Consider the following 27,417-nt stretch of genomic DNA (forward strand, 5'->3'; position numbering starts at 1 on the left):
ACTGTATTCTGTTTCTGTATTATCCTTCAAATCTGAACACTCCCAAAATTTTCCAGATCATCTGCTCACATGTTCATGTGAAAGGAAAGTAATATTTCTTTTCACACATCTGCAGTGACACTCTCATCATTTCAATATTTGATTAAAAACTTCTCTGCTAGCATGCAAGAGCGTTATGGCCTATTCCAAGCTTTCCAGTAACAGTTCTTTTTGTTTCCTGTCCTATTTCCTAAGCTCTACAGGCACACCACCACAATATGAAGTTTTAACATGTTTAATGAATTCTATTCCTTATTTTTAACACACACTGTCATTTTTCATCCTTTGCAAAGAAGAACACAAATATTAATATCCTCCTCCACTTGATATACAGAGCTTTTGGAACACAAATGTTAGATTTCCCAATATGCATGTGTACTTCCACAAAGGCAAACACATACACTTTTAATCATGAGTGTACATTGAAAAAAAAAAAAAGGCAAACAAACTTCAAATTCCTCTTTTTTCCACTGGAAAACTTTACAAACGATACTTCCGGAGGAATTATAATGAATGCTTGTAGTAACAGACGTAAGCCTCACAGGAAAAACCCATCAGAATGTGCTCCAGCCTATGTATACTGAAAATAAGTCTTGCGGTATCAAGGAGATCAATTTATATTTTGTTCATTACTAAGCATATAGAATTGATGTCACATGAGGGTACGATATTCTAAAGAGTATCTCACTTCTAAAGATAAATATAAAAAAGTGGAAGTAGTCACACAGTTGCAAAATGGACAAGGCTGTATTTTGAAGCCACTTCTGTCCCACATTTGACTGAAGTGGAAAGTCTTTTTCCACTACAACTGAAGTTTTATCATGTATTACTGAGGGGAAAAAAAAAAAAAAAAAAAAAAAGCATAGAGGAAGTTTTGGTTCCAATACATGACTTACAGCTCTCATTTGCAAGTTTATGCACTGCATGCACAGCACAGTATGCCCAATTAAACATTGATCTGGGTTCTGAAAGCAAATTAAATACTTCCAGATTCTGATCCTAACATGACTTTAACTATTGTGATCTCTTCTGATAAGGTAACACTCCATAAAATGTGTTCATGCTCCTAACAGGCTTGCTAGATCCTCACAAACAGGGAAACCCAGTAGTAAGTGACAATACAAAGAAAATTGACTAATTTATAGCACACAGGAGGAAATCTTGTCCTCACAGAAGCCAGCAGCAAATTCCAACTGATGTTGGCAGGTAAAGAACTGTATCCAATGTTTCTTCCATTGTAAAGAATACACCCAAAAGAGAAAAGTCTTTTCTAATCTTTCAGAGATGAACTATCTGTGTTTCTTTTACCACTAATGGTAACAGAAAAATTTGTATTAAAATCACCAGCGAGACATCAGTTCTCTCTTCCTTAATTTTATAAAGCAGATGATGATTATGAGAAGGATAAGGGAGACTTTTTAGTGTTTCAATTTACTGTTCATTAGGTATCCTGAGAACAACACAGGAAAGGTGCTTTTTTAGTGCCAAGTTGTTTGGGTTTTCTCCTTTTTTTCCCTAAAGCTGCAGACAAAACACAGAACATGGACGTGACTAGTACTTTTAACAATAGTATAAACCTTCACATAGTTTCCAGAGAAGACTTGCAAAAAGAAAAAACAAAAAAAAAGGCCAATTTGTCTTTTCGATACAACCAAGCAATCACATGGATGAGAAAGATTCACGCACATACCTATTTTAAAGTATTCCCAAAGGATGCATTCTGTTTCTGTCATGCTCTGTACAACTCCTCTGAAGTCAGGAATACAGATCCTGGCTCTGCACTTCCAAAACGCAGCCACGAATACACCTCCTTCGATTACTGTCAGTTCAGGCATGCAATGATCTTATGAGCAGGTAAGATCAAAGATCAAATGTCTTTGTTGGCAGCACACAATGGAGAAAGTAGTTTTGCAAGTAATCCTAAGGCTGGATGCTATCCCATGATGTGTAGTTGCTGCCTTTTCTACCCATGAGGCTTTCCTTTTCTTTATTGGATTAGGGTGCATACTGTAGTCATATTCTTACTTCATGTCCTTCACCTGAGGAGCTGGAGGCAAAAGTCCCATTGATTTAAGACCTGAGGGTGAATTAGTAATCCCAGTGCCTCAGGAACTCATTTAGAAATTGAGACTATAGGGTCTCTAAGGCAAAAAGAGAAAGGAACACAAAACACACTGAATTCGTATTATGTATACTCCAGAAGGTCCTTTCTGTTCTTTATTTTCTCTTGTAAGTTGACTTTACACTTTGTAACCAACAGGGTAAATTAATTATCCCAAAGGATCCAAACAAGTCCAAATGCATTATCAGGTGAATTGATGTTGGAAAGTCTCTGGGGCTCCAATATCCACCACAATCCCCAAAAGGAAAGGTAATACGATGCCACTTGTTGTTACTTGGGTCATTTTTTAAGACAAAGACAATGCCTAACTGCCTCACTTAGCTTCTTGGCAATCTTTTCCAGCTTTTTTTCAAGAGAACATCACTAGACATTCAAGAATATTCACCAGTTATATTCAGAAAACAGGATGATCTCTTGGAGACTTCTCTAAAAACAATTAGCAGTAATAAAACTGTTATGCATCATGTTTAACATCATATACCACTTGACACTTTACAGTTCTTTGTGCACACATGAACGGATTGTTCTGTAGAATATCCTCACAAAGACGGCATATCCTGTTACAAGAAATGATGAAACCTGCAACAAACCTTCATACCCGGTGAAACTCCATTGAATCAAAGTGTCTGCTCAGTAGAATGGAAGAAGTCACTGTTAGAAACATGGTTTAGGAATGCTTTTCTCTGGTGTCTCAGACGGTCTGATTAGTTAAAAACTACTGCATAATGCCTAAGTGGGTTTGGAAACACTAGCCTTGTACTCTGCAAATCATATATATTTAAAGTGCATATGTAGTAACATTACTACAAATATATATTAATGTAAATAATAACGAAAGATGGAACTAGGCAGATTCTGAGAGCAGTACAGGAGTAGAGCACCCTTTGAGATTGTTCTTGACTAAAGGAACTTCCTTAACTGAGGTGGCAATGCCACCTTTCCCTTCACACTCACTCCCCAAGGCTGTCCACTTTCTCATCCACCTTCTGTCTGCAGCTTCCCAGCTTGCCAACAGCTGAAGTTTTAACTCAGGCCGATATGGCAAAACCAAAGGAGACTGTGGGGCACACAAGGAAACAAAGCAAATTTTAACACGTTTCCCAGACTGATGAAAGGACTTAGAAAAACCAGCTCACATTCCCTACAAAATTCAGCACCTTTCCTAAACCTTAGACCCTCCTGGGTACTTTGCTTCTATGTTGTCACTAGAAGAATAGGACTGCTATTCTCCTAAGTGTCCATATTTCCAAGAGACACCCACAATTTTATTTCTGTTCTCCTCTATAGATCTATTCTGGCTCGTACCCTTATGTGTATGAACAAAGTGACACTACAGCTCGATACACACACTGCAGACCCCCTCAAACACTTTCCTGTTCCTGCATGAAACAAGCCTTTGCAAGGCCATGGCTGCTGCAAAGGCAGGAAACCTCAGTGCAGACAGCTCCCAGTTCTGATGGATTTCCCCGTAGGGGCTGGCAGGCTACTTGCCCTGTTCTTAAAGAGTTCCTGTAAGGATTGTGCTAGAGAAGTAGAAGACGTTTTCTGTCAAACATCCTTTTCTGGAGACTCCACCAGAGCCTGTGGATGATCAGGCTCATGCACTTACTTACCCATGCATTTTAACTTAATAGAAACACCAAAAACTCTTTTATAGCAAGTTCTGTTTTGGAGTCCAAACCCTCAGGTGTGCACAGAGCTAGGTAAGAAAGTTGCTTCCCCATCACAAAACCAGGTGCAGGTGCTCACGGAGCAGGGGACAAAGACCACTTTTCCTCCTCCCAGTAAATCTGTATCTTCCATAGGCAAACATGGAAGACCATCAACTACCAGCATACACTAAATTGTGCATGACTAGAATCTTCTTGTGTATTGGTGTACACAGTGTATGGCTTATAAAATATTTCTGTAATGAGAACAGGACATCTGTGAAAATGCTGCTCAGCCCAAAGCACAGCAAAACATGCAACAGTGAGCACCCAACTGCAGGCAGTATGTCATCCTGAAGACCTGCAAGGAGAACGATGTTTTCAGCATAACACTTACACTAAGCCATCTTCCCGAGGACCCTACTCAACCCCCTTGTACACAATAGATTTTTCTTGCTTGAAGCAGCATATGTTTGCAAGAACAATGCTGTAGCATCTAATCCCACATACCAGGCAGGCTGGGAAAGCAGAGTCTTCCTCCCGCCGCCCCTGAGGCCATCAGGTAGAGGGGCTTGTAGGGAGGCAAACACTAGGAACTGCTCTCTTCGCATTTACACACGTATCAAAAATATAATTTCCAGATGTATTTCAGTTACATGAAATCAAATCTTGACTTCTTTTACAAGTCTCCAATACATCAACTATTTGCCCATTTGGATGACCTGGACACTCGTTCATTAACATGAACTGCAAGAAATAATCCACTCTGAAGTTATTCATGCAGTAGTATGATTTGTCTTTAGTGGAGTCATGATACAGCTGGATGCAATCCAAAAGGGGCTTCACTCTGCAAATAACGTATAGAGAAATATGTTACAGCATTCAGGAAATACAGAGTCTGAAAGATACTTGCTTCATCAGAGGAATCCTCCGCATTACTGAAAGACACTTAAAATGTTAAGCTAATGATTCCAGACTTCATTTCCGAGGAAAGAAACAGCAGTGAGTTTTTCATCACTTCTGTATGGAGCAGCTTGCTGAGGTGTATGTCTCCACTACAATATTAATAGCATACCACAAAATACTACCATAAAATAGCAAGTCTTTGAAAATAAATTTTAAAAAGCAGAGAATCAGTAAAGCTCAATTGCAAATTATACGAGTGCCGTGAACAAAACCAAATTTGCATTTTACCAACCCTTCTTTTCTTTCTTTATTTCACCAAGACATAATAATTGGATGTTCAAAATGCTACAGATGTGAAATAAAACTACCAGTTCTCCTCCTTAAAATAAAAGGTTAAGCTTGTGATTATACAACTCCGGCATATCATTTTGTGCAATTACTAATTAACCATGATCCCTGATCGGAGAATGCAGAAGTAGTGATTTTCTTCCTCAGAAGCTGCGCCTGTTTTAAGTCAAGTTCTGCTAAGGAGGGAGGAAAAAACCCACAGGCACGCAAGCATGTACGCGTGGGGCGGCATCAAACGGAAAAAAAACGCTTCTTCGGAGGAAACCATCCCGCAACGCGGATTTCGGCACGCCTTGCTGTTCCACCCAGGACGGGGGGCCCCGCAACGCGCCCTCCCGGCGGCGGGGCGCGGACGACGGCACCGGCGTTTTGGGGGATGCAGGAAAAACAAAGCCGCCGCCGCTGCCGCCCCCCACCCACGGAGCTCCCTCCCGCCGGGGCTGCCCCACGCAGCCGCCGCGGGCGCGGGGGCTGCCAGCGGGGTCGCGTCGCCCCCCGTCCCGCGGCGCCGCGCCGCCACTCACCGCGCCGTGCCGTGCCGTGCCGTGGCATGGCGTGGCGTGGCGCGCCTCGCCGTGCCGTACCGTGCCGTGCCTCGCCGTGGCGTGGCGCGCCGTGCCGTGCCGCGCCGTGCCGTGCCGTGCCGCGCCGCGCCGCGCCGTGCCGTGCCGTGCCGTGCCGGTGCGCGGACGCGGCGCGGCGGCCGCAGGTGCCGCGGCGGAGGAAGCGGGGGCGGGCGGCGCTGGCGAGCCAACCGGGGCCCGGCGCGGCGCCGTGAGTCACCAGCGGCCGCGCAGGGCGGCCGGGCGGCTGATATAAGAGCGCCGCGGGGACACCCTCCCTCCCTCCTTCCCCGTCTGGCTCCTGTCCTCCTCGCTTCTCCGGCTGCCTCGCCCTGCCCGAAATTTTTCCTTCCCTGCTTCTCCTTCCCCCCCCCCCTCCTCCGTCCCCGGCGATGCGGTCTGACCGGCAGCGCGGAAACCGGGGCGCCAGCTGCGGCCCCGGGTGCGGTGCGGGGCGGCGGGCGGTCCCGTGGTGCTGGGCGCTCTGCTTGCTGTTCGCCTGCAGCTGCCTGCGCGCCGACGGTGAGTGCGGGGCCTGGGGTCGGGGGGGGGCCTGGGGCGCGCACCGCTGGGGCTGCTCCCGCCGCCGCCCCCCGTAATAATTTCTTCTCCCACCACCTTTTCCCCACCTGACACTCCCCCCTTTTTTTTCTTTATTTTTCTCTTTTTTTTTCTTTATTTTTCTCTTTTTTTTTTTCTTTATTTTTCTCTTTTTTTTTTTCTTTATTTTTCTCTTTTTTTTTTCTTTATTTTTCTCTTTTTTTTTTCTTTATTTTTCTCTTTTTTTTTTCTTTATTTTTCTCTTTTTTTTTTTTTTATTTTTCTCTCTTTTTTTTTTTAATTTATTTTTCTCTCTGTTTTTTTCCACACCCCCCCCCCCCACACCCCCCCCCCCCCTTCTTTTTTTCGGTCTCTCAGGCTGCCTGCTGAGCGAGCGCGGCCGCGGGGAGGGGTCGGAGGCCTCCCAGGCTCCCGGGGGGACATGGCGGGGCGCTACCGCCGGGGTCTGCCCCTCCGCCTCCCGTGTCGGGGGAGGCGCCGCCTTCCCCGCCGGGCCCCAGCCGGCGCGCATGACCGGCGGCCTGAGCCCCTCCTGCCCGGCCGGCCCCCCCTCGCCGCCGCCCCGAGGGGGACCCGTCCCGGGAGTGACCCGGGTGCCGCGGGTGGGGGTTTCCTGCTCGATGCCTAGTGCCGCGGGGAGGGTCTGCGCGCCCGGGGGTGGGCGTGAGGGTGGGGGGGTGTTGGGGAGGATGGGCGCTTGGGGGGGGGTGGGGGTTCTTGTGGCGGATGAGCGCTTGTTAGAGGGAGGAAGAAAGAGGAGCCTTAGGAGAGCCTGCGGCGTTAAAGGTGCTGTCAAACTACTGTGCAAGTTCGGCTTTGTGGCATCCAGCGGCCGCGGCGTGGCTGTAGCTCCGGGCCGGGGCGGCCGCCGCAGGGGATCTCCACCTGGTGGCAAGGCGGGGAGCGTCCAGCGCCGGAGCCCTCCCCGCGGGCTGGGCTCGCCGGCAGCGCTGCCCGTGGTGAGCTCCAGCGTTGCCTCCCATCGTAGAGGCTGTTACCCCTGAGGCGGAGGGACCTGCGCATTAAGCCAGTTGCGCGGTCGATTAAAAATATTTTCCTCTGGAGTGGAGGTAGCAGTCAGTTGGCTGACTCCTTTATTCCTTCAGGAACCGAGGTCCAGGCTACTCTTCTAGGTGGGAGGTGGGCAACTGATGTCTGCATTGTTGTATGGCTCTTAATCTCCTGACTAGTGCCCTAAAGTAGGCCCAAGAGTCAGATCTTGGCTATGTTGGTGAAGTATGCTAAAACGTAGTTGGATCTGGTAGTTTAGACACTGCATCTGCCAGGTAGAGCCCATCCAGGGGATTGTTGCATCCAGTCCTCATACAAGGAAGAAGAGGGGAAATGTCTGCTTAGTCACTCCTCAATTCCCAGTCACGTAGATTGATCTCATGTCCAGTCCACAACAGACAGGATTAAACAGCTGTAATATGAAGGACCAAGCTGGCTGGCACTGAAACTCCTAGTGCACTGTAGTCAGAAATCACAACAAGAGATACACAGTGGAGGGCAACCATAGTCCACCAAATTAGCCTGATTCTTCCCTAAATTTGAGTTCATGACCCCACTAGCTCTCTCCTACGAGTAGTTGCAATTACCAGGGTCTGGGGGGAGTCTAAGCTAGTTCCTGTATGAGCTCTCTCAAGGTTTCCCAATCACTGTTGCAAGCTTTTCTGGGACTTGGTGTCAGATGACAGCACACAAGTGTCACATGCTTGAGGCTGCCCAGACAAGTAATCTGACAACTTGCTTAAGGGGCTGAGACAAACAGTGACAGCAGAGGTATGGAGAAAGCTAGTTTGACTTGGATAGTCAATGTAACTGTGGGCTTTTCACCCTGAACACACTGCTGCTTACGAGCCAACTTTTAGTAAGTAGTTACCTGGGGACCAGTGAAATAATATGTGTTAGCAACTACAGGCTGTGAAGTTACTGGTTCTCTGTTGCCCAAGACTTATCCCAAGGAGAAGAAAAGGTGTGAAGATGCTTCTGGTGTATGAGTAGCACATAAAGAGAAGCTTTGACTTAGTGGCTACTTGATGCTGATCTAAAAATCATTGTGTAGTGACTGAAGCTGCAACTGAGCTATGACTCTGATTCAAACAGGAATGGACTAGGCTGGTAGTGTCATGACTATATGGTTACCTGGCATTGCAGAGCTGTGGTTGGTGCAAGACAGGGGACCACAGTTGGCTACTGGCTGAAGATAACCTTCATCTTAGCTGGAGCTCACTCCAAGTGGCCTTTAGAGTTTGACAGACATCTTCAGGAGTAGCAACAGATAATTTCTACATTTGTGCACCTGTGTGGCTCTTAGGTGCTGTTGGTTCTTTACTTGTTTGTGGGCTAACAAAAGTAGTTGCTCTGGCATTTCACTTGGTATCAGTTGCAGAAGTGATGATACCTTCTTGGAATGGCTTGTTTTAAGGGTTGTAATTGTAAAGTTATAGCTGTTACTGCAAGCTCAGTTACTGTTTCATTTAGCCTTGTGTGTAGCTGTCCTGTAGCACTTGGTCAAAGTGATGTTATGTTTGTAAATCACAGTGTGCTGGGCAGGTTTAGCAAGCCTTTTCTGGTTATTCTAGCTTGAAATAGAGTAACTAAGAACTGTAGAGTTATTTTGGGATCTCCTGAGTGGCAGGCTTAGTTTAATATCTCTACTATGCTATTTTGGGAAAGGTTGACTGTTCTCACTCTGAAAGTCTGGATGGCAATGTCTCAGCTCTTAGGAGTTGTTGCATATTTTAGGTGGTAGTACAGTAATAACTGGAATAATGTGTGGCCAGGGCTTGCAAGCAGAAGGCCACTTCTGTTAGAGTTTACTGGATGACAAGGTGATGTCAGGCTTGGGGCAATCTCAATTTTCATTTCTCAAAGCTGTGGCTTCTGCACCCTCTCTAAGCTGGCTGGGGTGTGCCTTCTAACACAAGGCAAGCAACTTGTTTGACAGCTCTTGACCAAATAGTAGTAGCTTTACAAAACCATGGTATTAGAAGGTTAATGCTGGTGTAACTCCCATCCTAAAAAGGAAAGGAGGGATGGAAATACAGAGCACAAGAGCTGTTTTAGCACTTTGAACACAGTTCCCATGAAACAAGTTGTTATGGCTTTACTCTACCTGACAAGTTAGTGTTTTACTCAGCCAGTAAGACAGCTAAAGCATTAGCAGAGCTCAGTAAGTTGCTGCTTCAGATACTTTACTTCTAGCATGAATTCACATGAGACACTCAGCAGGTAAAATTGCCCAGGTTGTTCTTGCCCTTACTCTGTCCAGGGTCTGCCATTGCATTATGGCTGGCCAATATAATGTGAAATGGATGAATAGCTTCCTTCCAGTTGGAAACTGTCTTTCATTTTACATGTCATACACAGAAGATATCAAATAACAAGTAATGTTCTTCTAAAATTTGATGCCTTTTGTGAGCCCTGGAATGCCAAGACAAAGCACCTCCACTAAATGATGCAATAAACCAAGGAGGAGCGGAAGTCTTGCATCGTGTTGTAGATATGTGCAGCCAATACTAATGTACAAGCTTACACACTTGTCTGCACGTGTTACATGGAACAGCTCTGGCTCAGCTACTGAAGAAGCAAGCTGCTGCTTTTGGTGACAGTTATAACACAGCTTCAAGACAAAGTAGGTTCACTTGAGGGACAGGGTCATACGGTTTTAGAGCTGAAGATACTCTGGAAGATGCACTCTTAAGTACCGTGCAGAAAGTAGTACTTTCCTCAAGCATGTTAACAAATCAAGACTGTTATCAGTTGGGAGACAACAGACTTGTTTCCAGAAGGAAGTGATAAATTATCTTGCTCTCTTAGCATCACACTTGATTTAGCTTTAATAAGCAAGATCCAGATAAATAATCATGCTTCATTTTGTGTATACTAAGGAATGTTTCTGGATGCCCTTGTTTGACGAGTAACTTAAATCATGAAAAGTTGTTCAACTACAGAGCAGATGTCTGTAAAGATCGCTTAGATATCTTGGATTTTGCTGTAATGTGTTAACAGCAGACTACTGAAATGCTAATCCAGTTTGACATTATCCAAGTTTAAACCCTGCTTGCTTGAAGTTTGAAGAGTGTTGCGAATGCAGTGCTAGGCACTAGACAGCAGAAGTCATTGTGTGTATGCATCCTTCTGCCTTACAAACGTGACCCTGCCTTGAGAAGGAGGACTTATTAAGAACTGAGGCTGGTTTACTGTTGTCTGGCAGATGGGCAGTCATAGTGCTTAAACTCTGCGCTTGTACTGTGAAGGAAAGCTTCTGGCTCTACTTTCTTGATTGAATAAGGTGAATACAAGGATTTGGAGCTCAGATCTGGTTTCATGCTGATGTTGTGCTATATATTAAGCTGGATAAGCTTGATCAGCAGTAGAGGTAAGTAAGAAAGTATTGCTAAACAGTATTGGAACTTAGGTTCCTTTTTTCATTGAAGGTGCAAGAACAAAATGTGAAGAATCCCAATTCCCATGTAGTAATGGACGCTGTATTCCTTTACTCTGGAAATGTGATGGTGATGAAGACTGCTCTGATGGCAGTGATGAGAGTGCTTGTGGTAAGTAATCAGAATAAATAATACCTCTGTAGTAGTACTTGCTAGTTGGCAGTGGGGGCTTAACAGTGGATAGCTGGAGAGATCCTTTTCCTGTCCAGCACTTCTGACAGAATGCAGAGTAGAGGACAAAATCCCTGGAACAACTGTCGGACTATCTTGATGCCTTATATCCATCCAAGGCAGCTGAATTTTGTTGAGTGCTATGAAAGTCTCCTGGAATTGGTGACTGAAGAAGGCTTGCAACCAAAACTCTTTATTTGTGAGGATAGTGACTGTCAAGAACAGAATGCAAGCCTGTTCTCAATTCTTCCTTGAAAACATAGTAGAAACTGTTTGTTATTAGCACTTAGCTGTTAGCTATTCCATGGTTAAATGCCCTGTTTTATGTGTGAAAGTGATTCTGCCAAGTCTCCTATAAACACTAAGTCTAGCTTTGGCTGCCAGCCCTTGCTTTAAGCAGACATAGAGGCCAAGATGGATGACTAGGTGTTCTTAGAGATGAGGCGAAATGGACTCAACATCCAGTGCTGGTGTGGTTGAACTGCTGGTCTGTTCAAGCAGATCTAAGCTGTTACCTAAGGGTTGCATAGTACTGTGCTTCTGTAATGACAAATCAAATCCATTGATAATAAATGCAGAGTTCAGAATCTGAATATTAATATCAATAGACCTTACTTTAACTCAAGTGTATTCAAAGCAGCAGCTATCTAGCAGCAGAGTCTCCTTTAACGGCAACGGTGCCTGGTTACAGGAAGTTAATTGATTCTCTGTGCACTGTATAGCTCTCTAGGAAGTGTTCAACAGCATTAGCGTTAGACTGGTGAAAGATGATAGCAGCCGTCCAAGAACTAAGGATGTTGTGTCACTTTCCTAGGGCAAGGCAGCTTATCTCTATCTGCAACAAAAAAGCTAGGCTCTGGTTTCTAAACAAGTGCCTGTCCTTTTCTCCTGCAGTGAAGAAGACGTGTGCCGAGACTGATTTTGTGTGCGTCAGTGGTCAGTGTGTGCCTAACAGATGGCAGTGTGATGGGGATCCGGACTGCGAGGATGGGTCTGACGAGAGTGCTGAACTGTGCCGTAAGTGAGCCTGGCTTGTTGGTGCAGGCAAGCTTGAGGGGAGTAGCATTCTGACTTCTTGCCTGCTTGCAGCCCAGCTCTCCTAAAGGAAGGATGAACTTGTCTTGGAGAGCAATTTCTTAAGTGCTAGCTTGGCTTTGGCCACATCAGGGTCTTGACTTTTTACTACTTAAAAAGATGCAGAACTGAGCGGAGAGTCTGTACCTGTACTTGCTATCAGTTACCAAGTACAAGACTACTGGCAGTCAGAAGCAGCAAGCACAACACGGCAGGCCTGACCATTGCTGTGACTTGTTCACCAAGTGATCACTGTCCTCCAAGACAACTACTTTGCAAGATAACCAGAGCTAGTGTAGGAACTGAGTGACTGACTACATGTTGGAGGGTGGGAATTGGAAGAACAGAGACTTGACTGTGAGGTCTTGCATTTAGCAACCACAATGACAAGTGTGGTAACTAATCAAGGAATATAAAGCTTCATTTCACTGTATCAGTAGGTTCCTCACTGAGGAATGCTTCAGCCCCAGGTCCTTCTGCACTTTGGCAGTACTCATGCCTCCTACTACGTGTTTATAGCTCAAGCTTCTACAGTGTAACTGGTGTGGAATCACAAAACTACCACTACAAAGATACTCTTAAGATACTAATCTATTAGGAGCTGGAAGCATCTTTTTTTATTGAACACTACAGGCTAGTGTAACCTCTTCCATGATGGAGCCATCAACTTAGATGGATGCTAGCATCTAATTAACTGCAAATTTGTCCAGGGCTGAAGCCTTTCGGTCTCAACTTTCAGGACAACTGCTAAAACCCAAGATCAGTAGCTCTTAAATTTCCAAACTCTTAAATTGAACTTAAACTTTTTTCAATAGATATGAGAACATGCCGGGTAAATGAAATCAGCTGTGGTCCTCAGTCAACCCAGTGTATCCCAGTGTCCTGGAAATGTGATGGTGAAAAAGACTGTGACAGTGGAGAAGATGAAGAGAATTGTGGTAAGGGAAGAAACAGTGGCTGCATAACTCTATTTGAAATTGACTTGTCTGGAAAGAAGCTAGCTGAGCAGTATACCTGGAAAGATAAATTTCTCATAGTATCAATATCTCCTTAAGCCTACACTCATCTTGTATCATGCTTATCAAAGCGGACTTGTTCCAACACTCCTCTCTGTCCTGCTGAGTTAAGAACTACAGCAGTATAAGCTATTCAACATCTGTCTTTGGTCTTTGGCGAAGTTTGGCAATAGCCATATGCTTAGTCACATGTCAGGCAAACCATCAGAACTTGCTCTCTGCAGTTTCTCAACAGGTAACTCTAGATGCTGCTTACATTAACAAATCATCTCCTAAAACTGTAGTAGTGAGTTGTAGCCAAGGGCACAGTTGATCTGCTTTATAGACCTACCCTGGAGTATTCTCTGGGCTTGTCTGGAAGTGCAGTCTAGGGAAGCTGTGTTTCAGGTGGTGTGGGGCAACTTCAGGTCGGTATGCGAGTGAGGCTGTCTCTGCCAGCATTAGTGTGCATCATTCCTGGCTTGTCCTAACAAACTTGCTTACCTGTGAGTTGTCTGAGGTGTCCTGAGACAAATTTGCTGAAACCAAAGCCACAGGTCTGACTTCCATTGGAGCCACCTTACATGGAGGGGCTGACGAGACATAGATCTCCAGACTTCTGCTGTGTGTCTGTGGAGTCGCCTTACTCACCAAGCATCTGCAGACAGCATTTCTAATGAAGCTGATAAAACTATCAGCCTAGGCATACTGAGCTGCTAGCTACACTGCTATTAAACCAGCATAATTTGTATTGGTGTAAGTTGTGTGGATGTACTTAATACCACAGGATCAACTGGTGCAAGATCCTGATATATCCCCAGTGGTCCAGGCAAATGGGCAGCTGCTGTCCTGGTGACCAGCACAAAACACTTCAATTTCAAACTACAGTGCATGCTGACCATCTGGCTACCTTAATTTTAGTCTGTACTCCAGAGTTAGCAATTCTCTTACCTTCTGTCTCTGGTTCACAGGGTTTGAGCCTGTTTTCTGAAAAGCTTGCGCTCTGAAGCAGAACAGTCTAGCTGCTTGAGAAGGAGGTTATTTCCACTCAGTATCTCGAAACTGATGCCTCTCACTTATAATTTCCAAAGGCAAGGAAGAGAGTCTGTGTGGGGCCCATGTGTCCTGTCGGTGGGCAGTTGAGTTCTCCTAGAGCCTTATACAGGATGCTGATCTTCTCTCAGCTAACAGCTGATGAACCACCTGCAAAGCAGAACACCTTCATACAAAAGCCTGCTGCCTTGTGATAATCTGCTAATCTCTCTTACTCTTTTTACTCCAGGCAATGTGACCTGTAGTGCAGCAGAGTACACATGCAGCAGTGGGCAGTGTATTTCCAAGAGCTTTTTCTGCAATGGTCAAGATGACTGCAGCGATGGCAGTGATGAGCTGGAGTGTGCACCTCCTACCTGTGGAGCTCATGAGTTCCAGTGCAAGACCTCCACTTGCATCCCCATCAGCTGGGTGTGTGATGATGATGCGGACTGCTCTGACTACTCAGATGAATCTCTAGAGCAATGTGGCCGCCAGCCTGCACCTCCTGTGAAGTGCTCTACCAGTGAGGTGCAATGCGCCTCAGGTGAATGTATCCACAAAAAGTGGCGCTGTGATGGAGATGCTGACTGCAAGGATGGAAGTGATGAAATCAACTGCCGTAAGTTAACTTGGTCCTTCTCTGGGAGGTGGTGGTTGGCTCCTGTTTTATTTTCTTTCGTTCAGCAGACCTCAGGAGTTTAAGTCTGTAATGGCTGTGTCCTCAGCTTCTCGGACCTGCAGACCAGACCAGTTCAGATGTGAAGATGGGAACTGCATCCATGGGAGTAGGCAGTGCAATGGTGTGAGAGACTGTCTGGATGGCTCTGATGAAGCAAGTTGTAACAATGGTAAGCGTGGGACTAAGCAAGAATAAAGTTTTTTCAGAATATCTGTAGAAGCTGGTAGCTGCCCTCACAATCTTCATTATCTCAGTTATTCAGTGCTCTGGACCTGGCAAATTCAAGTGCAGAACTGGAGAATGCATAGATGTCAATAAAGTGTGTAACCAGCAGAGAGACTGCAAGGACTGGAGTGATGAGCCCCTGCAGGAGTGTAGTAAGTGGACAAACTCATTACACAGTGCTGACCACTAGACATACTTAGATGGAGCTTCCAAGCTGTCAGATGTCAGTCTGGAATGCCCATCTGCACTTCCGTGGTGGCAAACAAACAACCAAGAGCAACCTAGTCAATAGGCTAGTTTTATCCCAGCCAAACCGGCTACTGGGATGACTTCTTCATGGTCAGAAGACAGTTGAGGGCATTAGAAGCTCTGAAACTTCCAGGAGCCTCAATCTTTGTCTGCTGCTGCCAACTTGTAACACAGGTTAACATGTTGATAGCTGAGAAAATATGAATTTGAGGAGGGTCTCTTGCATGTGATTTCAAGTGTCAGAGTGGTTTATCAAATGTGGCAAGCAATCATTAGAAAATGGGTGGGTTATGTGGTAAAGCAGTCTGTGACTAAGACTTTAAGACTAAATATGTGTGCTGTCTCAGAAGTGGCCAATTCTTTTCTTCTAGACATAAATGAATGTCTGGTGAACAATGGTGGATGCTCTCATATCTGCAGAGATCTTGTTATTGGCTATGAATGTGACTGTCCAGCTGGGTTTGAGCTTCTAGACAGGAGAACCTGTGGAGGCAAGTATCAAGCAGGTTAACGCGGATCCTGCTGATGGTATTAGAGATGAGAACAAATTAAATTGTTGTCTTTACAGATATCAATGAATGCCAGAACCCTGGTATCTGCAGTCAAATCTGTATCAACCTGAAAGGGGGCTACAAATGTGAATGTAGCCGTGGCTATCAGATGGATCTTGCTACTGGAGTGTGCAAGGCAGTGGGTGAGTATTGGCATAAGACTTCTATATCCCTACTTTAAAATGTGATAGCAAGTGTTGTACTGTTTATGCTGTTGTAGTTTTGACACTAGTTGTTGTGCTGTTATCAGTATAACTTGTACAGACCTGAACACTCCTAACATTCTGATGCCATGATACAGTACTTAAAGCTGCCTGACATAAACTCCTTGTGTCCACTTCCTGGGCAGGAGGACCCTCCCCATCAGGTTGTGGAGGGAGAAAAGGGTGAGGTATGGGACAGCCAAGACCTCTGTCAGCATCCACTGGCAAGTGTGGAATGGCAAACACTAAATATGATGACTCTCAAAACTTGTTATAAGAACAGTATGTGATTGTGTGTCTAGAAGTACTGATAACACATTGTTTTCACAGGGAAAGAACCGTGTCTAATTTTCACCAACCGCCGGGATATTAGGAAGATCGGCCTTGAGAGGAAAGAATACATTCAGCTAGTAGAGCAGCTACGAAACACTGTAGCTCTAGATGCTGATATTGCTGAACAAAAACTTTACTGGGCTGACTTTGGCCAAAAAGCAATCTTCAGGTAAGTGGTCAGAACTTCTGAAGGCCTAAACCATCCCCCATTTTATCTGAGATACTTCTGTGGGCTGTGGTGATGAGAATTAGGTTTGTGATATCCTAAAGACAAAGCACAGTAGATTCAAGTTCCCACAACTAGCAAAGTGTATGCCTGTTGTACTTCCTAGTAACTGCTGCTACAATTGTACAAAAGGCATTCTCTGGAAAGTTACAAGTGCATCTTCTGCATTGTCTGCATGAGATCTGTGTGCGGTATACCAGGTGGTACTATCTGTGGAGGAATGTGTTGAAAGCGAGTAATTATTGTCTTCCAGTGCCTCTATTGATACCCGTGATAAAGTTGGAAGACACGTCAGAATTCTGGACAACATACACAGCCCTGCAGGAATTGCTGTTGACTGGGTTTATAAGAACATCTACTGGTCTGACTCAACTGCAAAGACCATTTCAGTGGCTAGCCTAGATGGCACAAAAAGAAGGGTTTTGTTTCTCTCTGAGCTGAGAGAGCCAGCTTCTATTGCTGTAGATCCTCTCTCTGGGTGAGTGTTTGTCCTGGTTCTCTTAAGAGCGGACCTACAAGCTACTCCATGTCCTGATAACTGACTTAGGTAGCCTTTGTTAGTTATTGGTCATAATAAAGAGTGATACTACGCAGTACTATAGTGCATCATACAACATAAATTCTGCTTCACAGCTTTATGTACTGGTCAGACTGGGGTGAGCCAGCAAAAATTGAAAAAGCAGGAATGAATGGATTTGACAGACAGCAACTTGTGACAACAGAAATCCAGTGGCCTAATGGAATTGCTCTAGGTATGTTGAACTTGTCTCTGTGCCAGAGGTATTCTGGAGCTCTAGCAATTTGTTTGCTACAAAAGCCAGGATCATCCTTCAGAGAACTATTTTCAGCTTCTGAGAATGGGAAGTTCCTGCATGCCTGGAGACACTGCAACAGGCAGATAGCACTTCTCAGATACTGAAATGGTAACTTTTTTTGCACTGCTCTATATTATAGTTGAGGCACAGGCCACTTAGGGAGCACTGCAGCAGTCTTCTGCATCCCAGTGTGGTAAGAAACTAGGGCAACACTGCAACTATTCTTGAAGCTATGGGTGTTTCAACTTCTGCAGGAGGCTTTGGAGGTTTTCTACATGTAGATAGTAAATATGATTGGGGTTTTTTGCCTTCTAGATCTTGTAAAAAGCCGTCTGTACTGGCTTGATTCTAAACTACATATGCTGTCAAGTGTGGACCTGAATGGCCAGGACCGTAGAATTGTGCTGAAGTCTCATATGTTCCTTCCTCATCCTCTTGCTCTAACAATATTTGAGGTAAGAATGGCTTCTTGTAATAATTGTGAAAAAGCCCCTTCTTGCTAGTATGTGGCTAGCAATTATGGTGCTGATGGCAACACAGGGGTAATGGGATGCAATGACTGTCTTCTAGGACCGTGTGTACTGGATTGATGGAGAGAATGAGGCTGTCTATGGTGCCAACAAATTTAGTGGATCTGAGTTGGTTACACTAGTGAACAACCTCAATGATGCACAGGACATCATTGTGTATCATGAACTTGTTCAGCCTTCAGGTAACTAATGCAGTTTATAGTTGTGTCGGCCTATACTTGTAAGAGGCCTGCCTTGCTTTGGTGGTGTCAAATGGCACCCCTCCCCTGTATAGCTGTCTCCTTCATTAATGCTCAGAGCTTCTAACATAGGCACCTCCACTGGCTGAGAGATCTAGTTGCAATTCCTCTTTCTTAGGCAGACCAGGTACAAATCTATAACCCCAGTGACAAATAACTCTACTAGAACAATTATTGAGCAAATAATTATGCTATACATCTGGAGTATGAGAGCTTACTCCTGTCAATTGCTGTACCAACAGGCAGGAACTGGTGTGAAGAGAACATGGCAAATGGAGGCTGTAGCTACCTGTGTCTGCCTGCTCCTCAGATAAATGAACATTCTCCAAAGTACACTTGTGCGTGTCCTATTGGATACTACTTGCAGGAGGATGGTCTGAAATGTGCAGGTATGGTAACATGACTGAAATATCTTTCATGATGGATGGGGAAGGAGTAGTACTGAACCCATTGGAGGCAAATATGGCTGATAGCTTTGCATGAGTTAGTCTGATGTAATTAATCTCGGGGGGGTGATCTTCTATCATGCGTTAAGATGTCCCTCAAAGTCTGCAGGTGCTGTTCAAAGTCCATGCTTGGCTTCTGCATCATCATCATTTGCAACAAGATCTTGTACATTCATGGCTTTCTGCAGACAGCAAGCACATGCACAAAACATGCTGAGCCCCACCTCTTACAAACCAAGGGGTATAAACTAACATAGCTCTACGGTATATAAATACAGTGTTGAAAAGCTGATAAGCTAATCTTGCTGGCCAGGGAAGCTTGTTTGGACCTCCTTTCATGGTCCAAACAAACATGCTGCTGCTACTGCCCTTAGCACTGGCTATATGGCAGGCTTGTTTGCCCAGTGGAGTGGAACTAGAAACTCCAAGCTGTCACTATATTGCATGTGGATTGTGACTGCCACAGTTGGAGCAGTGAATGCAAGGATGCTGTCCTCAGTTGTCTGCTCTAAGAGGTTGGTATAGGTATTAAAGACTGTGTCTACCCAGTAAACTTGTGGAAATAAAATCTCACTTAGAAAACATGAAGTGGGGGATGGGGTAGTTTACTGTTATCATGGCTCTCAATACATGTAATTCATGCCAGATTAACTGTCTAGCCTTGTTCTTAGAATTACTTTTGATCAGAAACAGTTAAGGATGTGCCAGTGAAAGGGCTGTCAGTGTTTCCAATAAAGGTAACAAGCTGCATGATCATTCTGCCATCTGCTAAACATTCACTACCATGGCTCTCATAGCTAAACTGTTGCAGAACTTCAGGATTAACTGGGTTCTTGATCTATAATTAGTTTCAGGTACTGGAACAACTGTGGCTTACACTGAGGCTAAAGATACCAGCACAACAGAAAAATCTCCAACTGTTGGACTAGTTCCTGGAGGTACTGGTCCCAATAACTCAGACTGATAAACATTAGAGAAATTAAATGCAAACTGACCCACTAGCCTACTTGAAGTTTTCTCCTTTGCATGCAAGTAGAGGACACAGGCTGGGTCGTGTGTAGTACAAGTACAACAGCTGGAGCATGTGATAAGCAGAATTAGTTCGCTTATGACGGTGTGGAACCTATAGGTTCCATGAAATCACAGGAGGGCTCAGAGAAGGCAAGCAATAAAAATGCTTTCTACTAATATAGGATAAAGCCTGTTAGGCTGTTCTTGCAGTGTGTTACTGAGAAGCTAATATATGACAGCAGCTTCTGGGCTTGGGAAGTGCTTGCATCTGACAAAGTCCACCAGCCGGTCAGTGAGCAAGCTCACTACTTCAAATTCTTGTATAGGAATCAACATCAGTGGTGGAACATCTGAAGTATCTGCATCTGGAGGAACATCAGCAGCTTGGACTATTCTTCCTGCCTGTGAGTATAGAAGTCACTAGCCTTTGTGACCCCGTGTAGTGGGACAAGCCAGTCTTAGGCTTGACCGTACTCCATACTTGCAATCTCTTTCTCTCCCCAAAGTATTGCTGGTGATGGCCGTAGTGGTTGGCTGCTTAATGTGGCATAACTGGCAGCACAGGAACATGAAAAGCATGAATTTTGATAATCCTGTCTACCTGAAAACTACAGAAGAGGACCTCACAATTGATGTTGGAAGACACAACAGTTCAGTAGGACACACCTACCCTGCAGTAAGTAAACCTATTGATGTGTCTGAGGCTCCGGGTTAATCCTCAAAGTAGACATAAAAACTGCTGAATCATACCTGACTTGAGTTTGGGAGAGGTGTCTGCTTTTGAAAGCTTCTGACTGCAGCCAATCCACTGGGCTGAATCAGCTGAGAACTTGTCCTTTAAATCAAGGTTAAAGTTGTAGGCAACTACTGTCCTATGCCTGGGATGGAATTATCAGTGCTGAATGTGGTCCCTAGCCTGCAGAACTAGCCCCTGTTTCAGACCTGATGTGTAGTGATGTTATGCATTGTTTTTCACCTTTTATTAGTACAGTTGTAGCTAACTTGTACTTATTTTGTACAGATATCTGTTGTAAGCACGGATGATGATATGGCATGAGCGCTGGATCAACAATCACTTCCAGTTTACTTGTGTTTTACACTCTTTGGGGATAGTAACCAGGTTTGTGGCTGAAAGAGTTCCTCCATTCTTGGAAGAAAGAAGATACTTTCTGTATGTATGGAACACTTATGTAAATAGATATTTTATACAGCTTAACAACAAACTGTAAATACCTGTCCACAACAATTCAGCTTTTAGTGGTTACTGTTTTATCAGTAACCCTTGGATTGGTCAGTCAGTAACACCACTGACCAAATATAAAGCACTTTCCATAGAAAGCCATGTTCCAGCCACAACTTGTAACACCTGTACATATGTGTATAGGCCACTTGTAAATACTATTCTTGGAAAATCACTACCAAGCACTTTGAAATACTTCAAATGTAAATGATTGTACACTGTCTTTTTCAATGATTGGGGCAATGGCAATAGGAAAAAACGGGTTACTATGATTGCCAAAAATTTGTAAGCATAAGTAATTTTGTAAGTATGATTGAAACAATCTTGCCTGTTACCTCTTAGGGGTATACAGCTATAAATGCTCTTTAAGAAACCACTGTAAATCTTAAATGTGGAAAAGGGGAAAATAATTAAAATATAAAGCATTTAAAGCATTGGTCTCTGTTACTGTTAACACTGAAGTAAAATAGAGTATCTTCTAAGTTGGAAGCTTCACTGGGCTACACTACTACTACCAGCCAGAGCATGAAGTATTTCTTAAGTTATATTAGTAGTACCCCAGACTGCTAAGACAGTACTGACCTGCCAGGTGACTGCGGTTTGTACTTGAGAGTAATACTCTGCAGGGTACTGGGCCAAATGGGTCTCCTTTCATAGGGGTCCAGCTGGACTCCTAAGTTAGGATAGACAGTGGCTAAAAATACTCAACTACTTTTGCAAGCTCTTAAGAGCTACCATTGGCAGAGTGTGGGGACAGGTCAGAGCATTATCTGCCATTTAAGTGTAAGGTCCTTGCAAAGGATGTTATGCACAAACTCACAGTGATGTCAAGCCATTAGCAGCTATTCCTCATGACAAGACACGTGAAAGTTGGATGCTGGTAGCTGCTACACCTGTACAAAGGAGTAGCAGAGCAGTGACTTGGCAGCTAATCATAGCAGCCTGCTCCTGGAGTCTTAGTGCTGAAAAGCCCCCATTGCTACACCTGTAATGACAAAAGTCCACTGCAGTGAGCATCAGTGAGCTAATGTCCCCTTCCCTGTGGGAACTCAATTCATTGTAATGGTTCTAAGACACTGATCACTTGAAGTGCTGGAGCCTTTCTCTTGGGTGGCCACAGGAATGAACAGTAATTTGTAAACTGTTCTGGGTCCAGGAAGGTGGTATTTGTATTGGTACCTGTTTACCGTACTACTTGAGTGCTGATTTTAGTAGCACCAGGTATGTTCCTTATCTACGGTACATGTATAGTTCATTCATGCAGTAGGAAAGGATTAAGACTGAATTAAAGTGCAGATTCTGTGGTCTTCAGCCATTTTGCTCTGTGATCAAGTTTGTAGTAAAGAAGCAGCTTTTGATCTTTATGGCATAACTACTTGGTAGTCTCCAACTGAGTAAAGGTAGCTTCCCTAGCCATTAGTAGTTTTCTTAATGATAAGTCATTTTTCTGGGATAAAGTCATGGTTTCTCCCCTGACACTGTAGGATCTTGGCCTTGTATTACCACCCCAAAACTACTGTAGCAGGAGATGCTACTTCACTGTTGCTAATCCTTTCCTCTTCAAGATGAAGAAGAACTCACTTCTGATTGGACGTAGATTCAAGGTTAAGACATAGTTTGGAAGAAGCAAAAATCTCCTGGCTATGCTTTAGTGATGACTTGTTAAACCATTCTTAATCAATCATGTCTCTAAAATAGTAACAATAAAAATCATTGAGTCAGAACTTGGATCAGTTCCTGGGCTTGGTTCTAATGCCTGTTCTCATTGCAGTTACAGCTGGGGTCTGCTCTCTTAATGGTCTTCTGTGTACTGTGGGCTCCTTTCTTGACAGATGAGGACAGCTGCCAACTTCTGCAGATTTAAAATAAGTTGTTTCCAGCAAGCTCAGTACTCCTTGGGGAGTTGAAGCTTCTAGCCAGCTATCCCTGGCAACTCTTGTCTGTCTGTAGACTTTTTCAGTATCTGGAATGCATGTGGACTGAAATGTCTTGTGAAGATTAGGATGTAAGGAGACCTCTGAAGTTTCTGGCCAAGAATACTATAATTATTTTGCAGAGTACTTTATCCCAGAAAGTGCTTTTCATATCAGTCTAATCTGTAAGGATTATTAGTTACTGGATAGAATTCAACTTTTTTAGTTAGATGTCTAACTTGGGATACTACAAAGTGTTTGTGTTGAAATGTCACAAAACCTAAAACATAATTCTCATACATTTGCATGTCAGCTAATTACAGACAAAGTGCTCTGCCTTTTTACTATCCATACAGAAGATGAACAACTCTACTTTAGAAAAAAGTTCACTGCTGTCAGCAGTATCATACCAAATAGCATATGGAGTAGACCAACGAAAACACTTCTTCCTGAGGTTAACATTCAGTTGAAGTAGCAACTTAAATCTATTTTGGGAATCTGAGTTAGTTCTTACAGAAAGTGTGGGTTCTGGGAACTTGTTTTCTAACTTCAGTCCAATGTGCTGAACAAAGCTATCAGAATAATAACTTGGCACACAAAAGTAGTTTCTGTAGTCTATAGGAGACTTAACACTTTAGCAGATAAAACATCCATGCCTTCAAATAGCAGGAGGGAGGAGTGAGGACTATCAGGCAGTAGCAGGAGATGGTATAAAATGGCCTGTACTTAGTTGCAGATGTTGTCTGGCTCTCAACCTCACTAGGTTTATTCTGCCATACCCCTCTTTGGTTTTGTATTATGAAATCGGTGTTTACTTCCACAGGAGGCTTGGAGAGTAGTCAGGGATTCCTTCTGTAAGAGCAGATCCAACCTGCGTAGACAAATGCCTTACTATCTTTGAACAATTTTTTCTTCCCCTGCTGTCTGCAAGTGTTTGACTGTTTTATTGCTCTGTCATGTGACTCTTGGCATCTACTGAAGGTGGTATAGCTGTACTAAGCACTCCTGCAGCAGCAGCATGTGGTTTTGATGGTGACCACTAAATGAATTCTCAGAGATCATCCTTGTCCCAGCTCCTCTGCTGCAGTCTCATGGGCTCCCAGAGGAATGGGACATTAATAACCTGATTGGTCAGGTTTTACTGTTAAGTTGACTTTGTATTTGACTTGAAGAACTTGATACTAATAGATAGATAAACATGGCTTTAGTTGCTTATTGCAGTAGTATTGAAGGTAATGACATAACTTTTGCTTCCCAGCTGAAGGCAAAGCCATCTGGTTCTAAATGCTACCTATTTCTGTTCAGTGTCTGCTAGCTAGTGTGAGCACAAAGCTAGTTTTGAAACTGGCTTTTTCTCTCCCTTAAATTTTAATATTTGTTTCTTAATACTGTCCCTCTGCTCTCACATTCTTTTCTGCCTCCTATTTGATCTGCCTTTGAGCAATAGTATAAAATATCTACTATGCCAGCAAAAACAGAGGAAAATGAACATAAAGGGAATTAGTCATGTGATTCACTTCTTTCCCTTCTGTACCTTGCTCTTTTACAGCTAGCTGCAGTGTGTCTTTTCCCAACCCAACCTGTATTTGCTTACATTTTTGATGGACATACCATTTGTTTTTTCCAAACAGATCTTTGCTGAAGCAGTGAAGATCCATTTATCTATTTTAGTGTAAGTTCTGAATCCTGGTCAGTTAAGAAAAAGGGACAGAGACAAGGACTCAGGCTGAAAGAAATAGAGTGGGAGATCCCAGGTAAAGGAAAAAAAGCTTACAGCTACAGAAGCACTCTTCACTCCATAACCTGGGATGAAAGTGTCAGTAATTTATGTAGGTAGGTAACAGCATGTCTGTGAAGAAACATACTCCTATTCTTCCTTTGAGCTGGCTCACAAGAATGGTTGGTATTGTCACTTATTGGAAGAAGGTACTTGAAGAGGTCTGATCCATTGAAGTGCAGAAGCTAACTTAATACATTCTTGACGTGCTGGTTTTCACTTTTTTCCTCCTGAAAAAGGTTCATGATTTGACCATATCAAATGAAAAGGTCTTAAGGACAGGGGAGGGACAGAGAGACTGTGAAATCAGTTATGCTGCTGACCTTCTGGACTGTTGAACATCCAAAATAAAGACCGCCTGGGGAAAGGATGATGGTCTTAATTATCCCTTGCACAGCCCTGGTAAGGACACTTACTCTGTTGAACAATGGGAAATGCTTCATATCATACATGGGGAAAAACAAGCACCATAAACTGAACAGAATACCAAAGGCTAACTTAACTAAGATGCTCTTTGGCTTATAATAGGAACATAGGAAACACTAAGCACTAAATCAAGACAAATGACTGATAAAAAAAAAAAAAGTAGAAATATATATATGTTTTACTGTACGGATGTCCTCTGTAGAAAAACTAGGCAGTTTTCAAGTCCTTTCACCTTCCCATGGCATGCTTTCTTGGAGTCCAAAATACATGGAAATTGAAATGTTTTACTGTACTGTCAGTGCATAGAATTAAAGCTCAAATAGTTGGATAGCAGCTTGAAAAGATTAACTTAGCATTCAGAGCAGTTGTTTCCCTCCAGTGGAAAGTATTTATTGTTGAGAGGTCTCTTGGAAGGGCTGATCTTTGAGTACAGCGAGTGCCATAACAATCTAGAACAGTGCTGCCTGCTGTAAGATCCCTTTTGTGGATATGTGCACACAAGAAGTGTTGGTTTTGTTTGGACAACTTAATACTTATTCCTTTTTTTGACCCTTAAATATACAAAACCACCTGTTCATTTAAGTTAAGATGTGGACTTTCTAATTCGAGGAAGGTGACCTGTGATTTTGTAGTTGCCAAACGTGTTACAGCTGCAGTTTTTAGCTCATGAACTCAGCACTAGAGTATGTGCTTTAAGAGGTGGTTCATTCCTCTCAGGCCTGGATTGAAAAGGTGTTTAGAAGGCTGTGTCTTATGGGGACTTAGAAGGATAAGTAACTTATTTCATGAGGGGCAGGTAAGGAAAAGGTTTGGTGTTCTTAATTTGATTTTTAGCTTCTTATCCCTGCATGCCAAAGTACTGATATCACTGTGGTAAAATTTAATGGATATATTCAGTCATGTGAAACAACTCAACAGCACTGATGAACATATCAGAAACAGTCTGCATAGAGTTACCAAGGGTTGATCACACCCTACCAACCTGCTTGCCTTCAACACTGTCTTTCACAATATTCTGTCTGAATTGGAACATTACAGCCTACATAGGAGACCAACCAGGTAGATAAAAACTGGTTGAATACTTGGGGTCTGAGGGTTGTGCTCTACCTGGAGATGGATAATAAGTGGGGTACCACAGGGTCTATCCTGGCATGAGTTCTGTTCAACATCTTTATCAGGACCCTGAGAAGCACATGGAGGATGCGGTGATCAAGTTTGTAGAGGACACCAAATAGGTGGTGGGGGCAGAACCACTCAGTACACTCAAAGAGCTGCTGTCTTGGGGGCACTTGCACAGGTGCGAGGGAGGGACTGACAGAGACCTAGTGAAATTCAGCAGGGACAAAGGCCAAGCCCTGCCCTGGGAACATAGAGCGCTGCAGGGATGCAGGCTGAGGCCAAGCAGAAGGAAGCACTAGCAGTGCCTGTGGTGGTGGTGTGAGTAGGACATGACCCTGAAAACCAGGGACTGTCCCCTCTTCTCAGTGCTCATCAGACTATATTTGGGCACTGTGTCTGGTTTGGGGGCCTCCAACAGAGGAAGGATGTTAATAAGCATGACCAAGTTCAGCAAACAGTCAGAAAGATGGTCCTGGGCTGGAGAGTTTGGCATGAGAGGAGAGGTTGTGGGACTGGGGCTGGTTCAGCCCCAAGACAGCGTTGGGGGGCACCCAGCAGCACTCCTGGCACCAATAGGAGGGGATGGAGGAGACTCAGCTGGACTCTTCACAACAGTGCATGCTGGGAGAGCAAGAGGCAGTGGCACAAGTTGAAACGTGAGAGACTCAGTCTGGAGATAAGAAGAAACCTTTTCCCCATGAGACAACCCACTGATGGAGATGGGGCCCAAGGAGGTTGGGTCTTCTCCAGCCTAGGGGTTTTCAAGCCCCAGCTGGGTAAAGCCCTCAGTAGCCCAGTCTGAGCCCACAGCTGAGCCTGCTCTGGGCAGGGGCTGTGACTGGAGACCTCCCCAGGTCCCCACCAGTCTGAACAGAATCCTAAGATTCTGTGATTTGTTTGAATATTGAGGAAACAAAGGAATTGATCAACCTTGCAAAATGTTGCTTTTTTGACAATGAATATACTTTTTTCTCAAAATGGAGGTAAATATTATCCCTGTAGATGAGAATTCCTGTGGCGGAGAAAATGCAGGGCAGGCAGTAGCAAACATTCATACCCCCTCTGCAGGGAATGGTATAGGCCCAGTCATTTGAGTGCTGCAATTGTTGGAAGCAAATTTAAGTTTATGTCTAACACATGATGCAGTTTTCCACGTCTTGGTTATTTGTGTTGGTTGACACTAGTTCACTTGTGTCAGTGGGGTTTTCCTTGTGATCCTTCAATTTTATTTTCTCAGCTCTAATTGGACAGGTAAACAAAATTTTAACAAGGTAGAATCATGGCTTTTCAGTGGCTAAAAGACCTGATGCTCATGGAACTTGATTTGTCCTCCTAAATTGGCAATGATGTTGCCTGCTGTAGTGTCACTGAAAAGCATAATCTCTTCAGAGTATTAGAAGAATCAGATGAATAACAAAACATTTTTCTCCAATTCCAACTGAAATGAGTAACTCAAGAACTTTATACTTCAGTATGTAGTCCTGCTTCAGGCTTTTGCAGTCTGCAAGTTAAATGAAGCTT

The 27,417-nt window shown here is 43.9% G+C and overlaps 1 protein-coding gene and 1 long non-coding RNA gene across 3 annotated transcripts; one reads left to right on the forward strand and one right to left on the reverse strand.

Annotated features, from left to right (window-relative positions):
- Positions 1-258: 258 nt before the first annotated feature.
- On the reverse strand, positions 259-5,644 carry LOC122154640. Its single transcript, XR_006166673.1, has 2 exons — positions 5,589-5,644; positions 259-4,657 (listed from the first exon to the last, which is right to left on the reverse strand). It is a non-coding gene; the product is annotated as an uncharacterized LOC122154640 (long non-coding RNA).
- A 122-nt stretch (positions 5,645-5,766) lies between these two features.
- Positions 5,767-21,092, forward strand: VLDLR (very low density lipoprotein receptor). Of its 2 annotated transcripts, XM_042804659.1 has the most exons (19): positions 5,767-6,149; positions 10,631-10,750; positions 11,705-11,827; positions 12,700-12,822; positions 14,162-14,533; positions 14,640-14,762; positions 14,848-14,970; positions 15,439-15,558; positions 15,636-15,761; positions 16,152-16,323; positions 16,634-16,858; positions 17,014-17,132; positions 17,511-17,650; positions 17,766-17,907; positions 18,207-18,353; positions 19,259-19,348; positions 19,748-19,825; positions 19,928-20,097; positions 20,443-21,092. In XM_042804659.1, exons 1-19 carry the CDS (start codon positions 6,020-6,022, stop codon positions 20,476-20,478), a joined length of 2,679 nt encoding a protein of 892 aa, XP_042660593.1. In that variant the 5' UTR covers positions 5,767-6,019; the 3' UTR covers positions 20,479-21,092. The 2 variants fall into 2 exon arrangements, with proteins under 2 accessions (XP_042660593.1, XP_042660594.1); XM_042804660.1 differs by lacking the exon at positions 19,259-19,348 and having other exon boundaries at positions 5,768-6,149.
- The last annotated feature ends 6,325 nt before the right edge of the window (positions 21,093-27,417 follow it).

This window comes from Tyto alba, unplaced genomic scaffold (genome assembly GCF_018691265.1).
Source record: "Tyto alba isolate M040663 unplaced genomic scaffold, T.alba_DEE_v4.0 Super-Scaffold_42, whole genome shotgun sequence".
NCBI classification, from domain to species: Eukaryota; Metazoa; Chordata; class Aves; order Strigiformes; family Tytonidae; genus Tyto; species Tyto alba.

Excerpts from the sequence above, each read along its gene's own strand:
- VLDLR (XM_042804659.1), top strand. The coding sequence starts at position 6,020 with ATGCGGTCTGACCGGCAGCGCGGAAACCGGGGCGCCAGCTGCGGCCCC. Across the intron at positions 14,763-14,847 it reads TGAAGCAAGTTGTAACAATG|TTATTCAGTGCTCTGGACCT; the intron begins GTAAGCGTGGGA and ends TCATTATCTCAG. Across the intron at positions 18,354-19,258 it reads GGATGGTCTGAAATGTGCAG|TTTCAGGTACTGGAACAACT; the intron begins GTATGGTAACAT and ends ATCTATAATTAG.